The sequence below is a fragment of the Medicago sativa genome, chromosome 2 (assembly GCF_051527215.1).
Source record: "Medicago sativa cultivar Bolivia chromosome 2, Bolivia_mono, whole genome shotgun sequence".
Classification (NCBI taxonomy): domain Eukaryota; kingdom Viridiplantae; phylum Streptophyta; class Magnoliopsida; order Fabales; family Fabaceae; genus Medicago; species Medicago sativa.
In genome coordinates this window covers 23,217,761-23,226,323 of record NC_140750.1, presented here as the reverse complement: position 1 = coordinate 23,226,323, position 8,563 = coordinate 23,217,761, and the positions used below count along the sequence as shown (strand labels likewise).

Sequence of the window (8,563 nt, the reverse complement as noted above, 5' to 3'; positions counted from 1 at the left end):
TTTCAGGTTATAACGGGGCTTAGGTTAGGGGTGGGATAATTTGGAAAGTAGGTTTAAGAAAAACACGGAGTTAGACATCATCCTACAGATCTAAATCATACCACGCACCATAATACCAATTCACAATTAAATCCGGGGACTAGAGAGAACTATTAATAACTTGAACAACTGATCACTTATCTTCAAGCAAATTTGACAATTCAGCTTATTTTTATCATGCTTATATTCTTTTTTAGCACAAAGTGATCTCTTTTTTTTTTTTCTTTCTCTAGTACCCCTACCCCAAACTTAGAATGTTGCTAGTTCCAAAAGCAACCCCAAACTTAAACTTTTCAAAAATAACACACATAAACATGCCTAACTCCAACAAAATTTTGGGTGCATTCCTAAGGTTTCTAGGCTTGTAATGTGGTTAGTCACCGAAACAAGGGGTATAAATCCTAGTGGCTCAACTTGGTTTAAACAAAGGATAATTTAATATAAACAAAGGTGGGCTACAAAGGCTCAAGGTACAAGCAATTTGCCTTAGTGTGTACAATATATGACCAATCAATTACAAAGAAAAATCGCAAATCTCAGAAATAGCACCTACATGGAAACACTCATATTTGTAAAAATTGAAAAATAAATTTAGGCTATAACCTTACAAGCTGAGGTTTCTGGTAGTTGTGGCTACCTACGCATCTTTCATGCCGTACACTTCCCATATAGAATCATGCAAGCACTACCTCCTTTTGAACTTTTGACAGACCGTTGATGATGTCTTTGTTATTGAACTGGTAAATTTCAAGAAAAGCAAGTTCGTTAATAATAAACAAGTTCAGATGCATTACAAAATAGGGGACTAAACCATAAGTACCAAGACACTACTCAAGTTCGACTCCATACGACAGTTCATACTAATGAAAATAACAAAACAAATAACAGAAGCAAATACTGAAAGCAATAAAAATAGTAAATGTTCGGGCTAGACAAGGTGCCCAAATCACTGTTGTGCTCCTGACGAGATAAAAAAAACTAGAAAACTGCTTACTGACGTGGGTTGCCTCCCACGAAGCGCTTTTTTAACGTCATTAGCTTGACGCGTCAACCACTGTTATGGTGGCATATATGATACAAAGAACATATCATCCTTCTTCTTCCTTTTGTTGGGTAAAAACTCCATGAACTTGATCAATAGATGATGTTGCTTCCATATCATTTTCAAGTGGACAACAATGAACAAGGCATAAATAGCATCTAGGACTTCATCAATCTCTTCCTTTTTCCCTGCCTTGTTGCTAAAAAAATTTGGAGAAATGTTTTGTTGAGGAATTTTTGGTTGGACACCTAAATCTCTCCAAAGTTGGGACTTTTGAGTTTCCTTACCAACAAGACCATCCTTAATGTTTATCGATTCCCCCTCATCTTCTTTCTTTTCCACAACACTAAATTTATCTTCAATCTTCAGCTTCTCAAACTCAACCACTTGCTCAAATAACCTTTCACATTGACTCTCAAATCTTTCAATTGAACCTTGATTATTATTCATGAATTCAATCAAAACATTCTTGATGTGAAATTTCCTGTCATATGATTCGTTGGGAAGAATTTGAATAGGTAGCATTTGCTCCCAATTAATTTTTTCATTGAGAAACTCATCTTGTGCTTCCAAAACCAATAGATCTTCACCTTCTGGTGGTGTGACATAACAATCAAAAGTGTCACTCTTATGCCCTTCTATACAAAAATCAAATCTATGAGGTAAAAACCGAAGGAGGTCCCTTTCAAATGTATCTCTCATGATCTGCCCCTCCAATATACGACATTGTGCAGTTAGAAGACAAGTTTCAGTTTCTTCCGAAAGTTGTAGAAGAAGATAATCATCAAATTCTTCCATACTATGCGGTGGTTAGTTATCTCAAAGGAGAACAAAAAAAATCACTAGAACTCGACATTAGAAAACTTAACAAATAAAAATAAAATAAAAACAAAAATTTTATTGCAGGGCAAAAAATTTCAATTAAGCAAAAATAAAATTCAACAGTGATTTAGCAATCCCCGGCAACGGCGCCAAAAACTTGATGGCGATTTTCGCAAGTGTACGAAATCATGCAAGTAGTAAAGTAAAACGGTAAGACCGAGTGTCGAACTCGAGGATCGCGTTATACTACTGAATTGTATTTATGACTTAATCGAACAAAAGTTTACGTGGTTTGTTTATCGCAATATTGAAAAATAAGCAAAGTAAATATGGTTCAAATTTAATAAGAGAAAAGTGTTGGGGATGAGTTTTACTGGATGACTATTTCATGTTAACAACCTAAGTATCACTATTGAATCGACTCATCTAATTGCTACTGAATCCTCTATAAAACTCGTGCCCTAATTCCTTAGTGACAGAAACGTTAATTCTAAAATAAACACCTAATTCCTTAGTGAATTTTAAGATTAGAATTAAGCATGAACGAACAAGGATTCTCGAATGGTTCCAAGGGTTTGTATCTATTCCTAGATTACAAAGGCAAGGATTTCTTATCTCAAGCGTTTATAAATTCCACTTCCGTATCACAATATAAACCGTAAATCAATTTAAAGACGGCCAAGCAATAAAAGCATTAAGAACAGAGATAAGAAAAGCAATTCAATGAGTTTCAACAATAATTCAAAATTAGGTCATAACAATCATGTTCATCTAGGGTTACTCATCCCCAAAAATGGAGGGTTTAGTTACACATAACAATTAAACAAGAGAAAGGGATAAAAGAAAGATTACAAGAATAATTCATGCTCAAAATCTCCTCCAATGTTGCTCTAGATCTCTCCTTATGTGTTTCTATGTCTTTTGATCTCCAAAAACGTCAACCCTTAATTTAGAAACACACTTTTCTATATATAGACTGCTCAAAATCGGCCCCCGAAGGCATAAAATTGGCCCCCGAAAGCAGAAAATTCAGTCCCTGGAAACAGCAAATCGGCGCCCGAACCAGGAAGGTCGGGGCCCGATTTTTCCAGTGCAGAAACTTGATATTTTTTGATGTAAAATCGGTGCCCGAACCAGGAAGGTCGGGGCCCGATTTTGACTTGTGCTGGCAGCCTGAAATCTTCATTTTTGAGTGCTTTTAGCTTCATAATATTGATGAATTACCCTAAAAATTACATGGAAAGTGCTACAAACATAGTAATGACAGAGAGTCATCACACAACATAAAATGATTAGAGGTTATGAACTAAAACCAATTCTACAAGCTCAATTGCCTATGCCATGTACCCTCACAAGTCACTTATACGTGCAGTAGAGGTTACATAAACATTTCATCGGCCACATATGGAGAATTATCAAAAATTCCGAAGTTCGTCTCACTTGATCACTTTTCACAAAGATTCCCATTTTCAAAGAAAAACAAGTAGGTTCACTACATCACAGTTTAACTACCTTAGCTGAACTCATAAAAATCAAGTTTCAAAGATTAAAAACATTCCACGTGGATTGGGTCGACTTAGAACTAGTTATGCGGGATTTTTCGACAAAACTTTTCAAGATTATTTTCCCCATAACTTGAAAACCAAAAATAATATTCAAGTCAAACCAACACCTTAGGAAAGCTAAAAATATTATCTACAATTTTCATGTTTGTACCAAAAACCAGTTCACGACAGAAACGAGGGAAAAAGGTGCAAGGATGCGAAACAGGGGGTTCTGCCCTGTGCAACTCGCAACTGCGAGTAAATTCACTCGCCATTGCGAGTTGGCTCCAGGGAGTCCCTGTTGCTCGCATCCAACTCGCCATTGCGAGTAGGGTTGCGAGTTATGACAGTAGTTTCCGGAAAAAGAGCCATTTTCACCCCAAAACCCCAATTTTGACTCCCCAATGCCCAAATTTGATTCCAAGGTCTATCCAAACATTTCTAAACATGAAAAGACACACAAATCCATATAAAATTTGCCCCAAAACATTCTCTTAACAAAAATCATCATTTGACCCACTTTTTATCAAAACTTCAAAAACAACACAAATTCATAGCAAACTCCACAATTATGATTACCCAAGCTTTTAATCGTCAACAACAACATCTCTCAACAAGAACAGCAACTAACCCTCATGAATTCATCAATAATTCATCACAACAACATCTCATATCATCATTTTTGGACAAAAATGCAAAGCATACATATAACCACAATTTAAGCATGTAATTTCATCATCAACAACTCAATTAACATTCAATTTACATACCCAAACATTGCATCAAAACATGAGCACGAATTTGCAATTAATTAGGTTCAATTCATCAATTTCACAAAATGGGTAGAAATGAAAAGTTAGGAATTATGGTTGAAACCTAACCTTCTTACCTCTAGCACCAAGAATCTCTAACCCAAGCTTCAATTTAGCTCCTAGATGATGAATCCCCTCTTGCCTCTAACCCTTGTTCTTGTTCTTCCCTCTAGCCTCTATCTCTTCTCTTCTCAAATGAAAAATGTTGGTGAAAACCCTATTTCTCTACTAACATTAGTTTATATAGGCTCACTTAATTGGGCTTATCTCACAAACCTTAATGGGCCAAACCCATTCCTATTCTAACCTCAAAAATGTTACTACTCACTTAACGGTAAAATTTAACACTAATGGTCACTTACCGGTAAATAAAATAATTACTACACCCTCTAGTAGCTTGGTAAAATAATAACTCTCACTAAGCACTAAAAATAACCTTCAGCAAAATTACAAAACTACCCCTGCCCTCAAAATGACCCAAATGCCCCTAAGTTCAAAATGACTAAAATACACCTCTAATACCAAATTCTACGAATCCCAACCAAAAATACACACAGAGGCAATTAATCACACAAGAGCACATATAACACACATAAATAAATAAAAATAAAATAAATCTAGCGAAAAATCGGGCTGTTACAATTCACATTAGGTTGATCTCAAGGGGTTTTCATTAGGTGAAACAGGATAGGCTTCGTATGAAGGGTCCGTATGACATAGAGGGAGTACCGTTGTTACCTCAGATAGGTTTTCATGGATTAGATAGGGATTGTGCTCGGGTTTACTCCACCTCGAGGCTTTTCGTAAAATTGATTTCAGATAATGTATTGTTCAACGCTAACCCTAACTTAATGAATACGATTATGTATGTTAAGATGTTAGACGTGAGGAAACTATGAAGATTACTGACGACGAGTTAGGTTTTCCTGTTCGTTCGGTATAGAGACGAGTCATGAATGTTAGTTTTGGCCTTGATACATTAGAGTATCTTGGTATAGCGATCTTAGTTTCCCCTTGATCACCTTGAGACGTAAGATGATATTGAAGCCTTTTACATACGATGATCCTATGACGGTTCTAGCATGCACTACCGTCTAGGTAAGCTTATCCACACACGTATAATCAACCGTCAGGTTGTAAAGTAGACACGTGATAACCGTAGGTTTTCCCCCAAGGTTGTCACTAGCCTAGGGTTAGATAGAACTCACTGAGACATTATGTCTCATCCCTCTCCTTATTTGTTTAGGTTCACAGGTCTCTCGTGGCAAAGGTAAAGAAAAAGCTTTGGATTGATCGTGTTGCGTGGAACCAACTTGGTGTTGGAATAGTTGATGCATATGTTATATTATGAGATGTCTTGTTATGTACATATGTAACTAGACTTGTATGGCAAACTTTGGTGTGTGATAATGTAACATATGACTTTGGATGTTGATGTATCTAAACTCTCGACTTGATGTCGTTTCTGTATTGTATAATTAATGTATCCAGTTATCAGTTTTAGCGCACATTTGAATATTCTAGACACTTTCAAATTGGGCGTTACAAAATAATTAGGTCATGTTAGCATTCCAACAACAAAAAAGAGTTAAAGTTGGCCCCTTTGATAATTATAGTAAAGTTGTGGACTTTATAATAAAAAATAGAAAGAGATGTAATTTTTTTAGTCAGTAAAGTCATAAATACCACGTAAAACTCAAACACAATTACGAAATTTTGGGTTTGAAAACTTAGATGAAGTATCATGACTTGTTAATATCAATATTGTAAATTGAGTTATAGGTCTTATGAACGAAGAGATGTAATATTTTGTTAGACCTTATGTTTGGTTATAAAGTTCGTATATGTAGAGACTGCGTTATTTAAACAAAACTATATATTGTGTTGGTGATTAAGATGAGTTTAATTAATTGAGGAGTTTTGCACGAGGCAAAGTGATTGATTATCTTCCTTATAAGAAAGAGAGAAAAGCAACTACATCATGTCTGATTTGCTATCTAAATTGTTTTTCTGACTGCAAACTACGGCTACAATGTGTAACAGGTTGCTCGATTTTACACTATTAGATATAAAATGGTTATGTCAAAATACGTGTATAGTTATCCTTAGAATATGGTATTAATTGGACCGTCTATACGGTGTATCAAGGCTTAGGGTTAGTAGTCCTTGAGCGAGAATCAGTTAATGAATAATGTCTTAAACAAAAACAAAAGAGTATAATGGAATAAAATGATAAAAGCAACCAACTAAAATCATAGAATAATTTAAAGTTACATGAATCCAACAATTACATGAAGCTCCTCTTTCATAACCTAATCTAGAGTGGTTTAGCTACTCATGATGTCTAAACACATACTAAACTATATGAATAAACAATTATAAAAAAAAAAAGAATCTAGTGATGATTGCTCTAGATCGCACTTTCACTGTTTTCTGCTCGTTAAAAGGTGTTTTCTGACTGACCTGAGGGCTAGCCTTATATAGGCGCACGTTTCCCATAAATTTAGGGAAAGTCGGCCCATGACACCAGAATACATATCGCGATGCGCACCTTGACGAGGCTGATTCTGTTGTTTTCTTCATCAATTACTCGTGATGTGGGGTCGATAGCCAACGACGTGATCTTAGCAATGGCTGAACTTGGAAATTTCTTCATCAATTGATTTGATCTTGTGATTTCATGAAGTCTCTTTTGAATTCTTGATGATTAAATTGCAACAATATGATGTAAGATTTTTCCTACATGTCATATAACTATGTACACGTGAGTATATATAGGATCGTTTCCACAGGGAGTTACGTTAATCATAAGCATTTTCGCAATAGTTCACGTTAAGGGTTTGGATATAATTTGTTTGTTTGTAACACTATATCCATAGATGACACTAAAGTAAAAACGAGAGGGGATCAAACTATTTCGCTTGCGGTATAAGATAACGAGCAAGCATAACAGCAGCAATCTCTCGATCGATTAACAGACTCTAGCTTTATAATCAATATTATTACAATCATTTCTACAATATCCTTCGTGTCCAAAGCGACATCGTTATTTCCAAGTTAGCGTTTAAACATTCGTGTCCAAATTCCTTAAACGATAACAAAGTCGATCGGATAACTTAATCGACCGTGTCCAGCCTGATTAAGTATCCGAAAGCATTAAAATCTTGATTAAAAGTAATTATCAAAGGTTTACAAACTTGTCAAGAGTGATATAACATAAGATAGATTGTTATTCTAGTTCTAGATTCAAGAGTTTGTGTCCAAATCATCTTGAATCTCTTTGAAAGCATTAAAAGCAAGAATAACAACAATATTGAATCATTAAGCTAGAACCTTATATATTAAAAGATCAAAAGATTACATAATAGCTTGATTGTTACCTCAATACTACAAAGAAGGTGATAGTTACACATAGACATGTAAACTAATGCAAGGAATGAAGGAAAGATGAAGATTCCATGCCAAGATCCTTGATGTCTCAATGAATCTAGGGTTGAATCTACTCCTTAATCACTTGCTTTGTGTTTCTCTCTATGAAATAGCTCTAACCTCTCTCTAGAAATGTATAAAATGTTTCAATGGAATAGTGAATAGTCCTAGAGAGAGGGAAAACTTGTATTTAAATGGGCTGAAAATGTGTAATCTCGCTTCAGCGAGATACATCTCGCTCAAGCGAGAAGCCTAAATATCCAACCATGGCCAATGAAGTCTTGCCACATAGCCCTGCTCCTTGATGAAGTTGCATCTCGCGTAAGCGAGTTAGACCTCGCGTAAGCGAGGTTGCTTGAAACTTAAACCGCCTTGGAATCCTACTTGAGCGACTTGGAAGCGAGATGGGAGCGAAATTTACAATTGTTCCCTGGAGAAATCTCGCGTAAGCGAGATGATCTCGCGTAAGCGAGATTCTAAAATCCACAAGCGACCCTGGAAGCGAGATGCAAGCGAAGGTTGAGCTTCTCCCTGGAGGAATCTCGCTTAAGCGAGATGACCTCGCGTAAGCGAGATTTGCTTGGTTCACACAACTTGAGTTTTGGTCCTTGCTTGTCATTTCCTGCATAAATTGGGTAGAATTAGGCATATAAAGCATAAATGGTATAATTACAACAATTGGTTGCTTTTCCGTAGATAACTTGCATAACAAGTCACTAAAAATGCCTCTTTTAACACATGAAATATATTACTTTTGAGCACTTATCAAACTCTCCCCAACTTAGCTTTTTGTTTGTCCTCAAACAAAAGAATCAAAAGGAAACTCACAAGGCTTTGGACAAGCTTTCTAGCACAATACCAAACAATTCAAATCA

The 8,563-nt window shown here is 35.8% G+C and overlaps 1 protein-coding gene across 1 annotated transcript; it reads right to left on the bottom strand.

Moving 5' to 3' along the window:
• Window positions 1-1,035: 1,035 nt before the first annotated feature.
• LOC146945621 (uncharacterized) lies at window positions 1,036-1,879 on the bottom strand. The gene has a single exon (XM_085748847.1). The coding sequence runs from the start codon at window positions 1,877-1,879 to the stop codon at window positions 1,097-1,099; it is 783 nt and encodes a 260-aa protein (XP_085604973.1). The 3' UTR covers window positions 1,036-1,096.
• Between the last annotated feature and the right edge of the window lie 6,684 nt (window positions 1,880-8,563).

What these genes read in the sequence shown, in the direction of transcription:
- LOC146945621 (XM_085748847.1), bottom strand. Translation starts at nt 1,879, where the DNA reads ATGGAAGAATTTGATGATTATCTTCTTCTACAACTTTCGGAAGAAACT.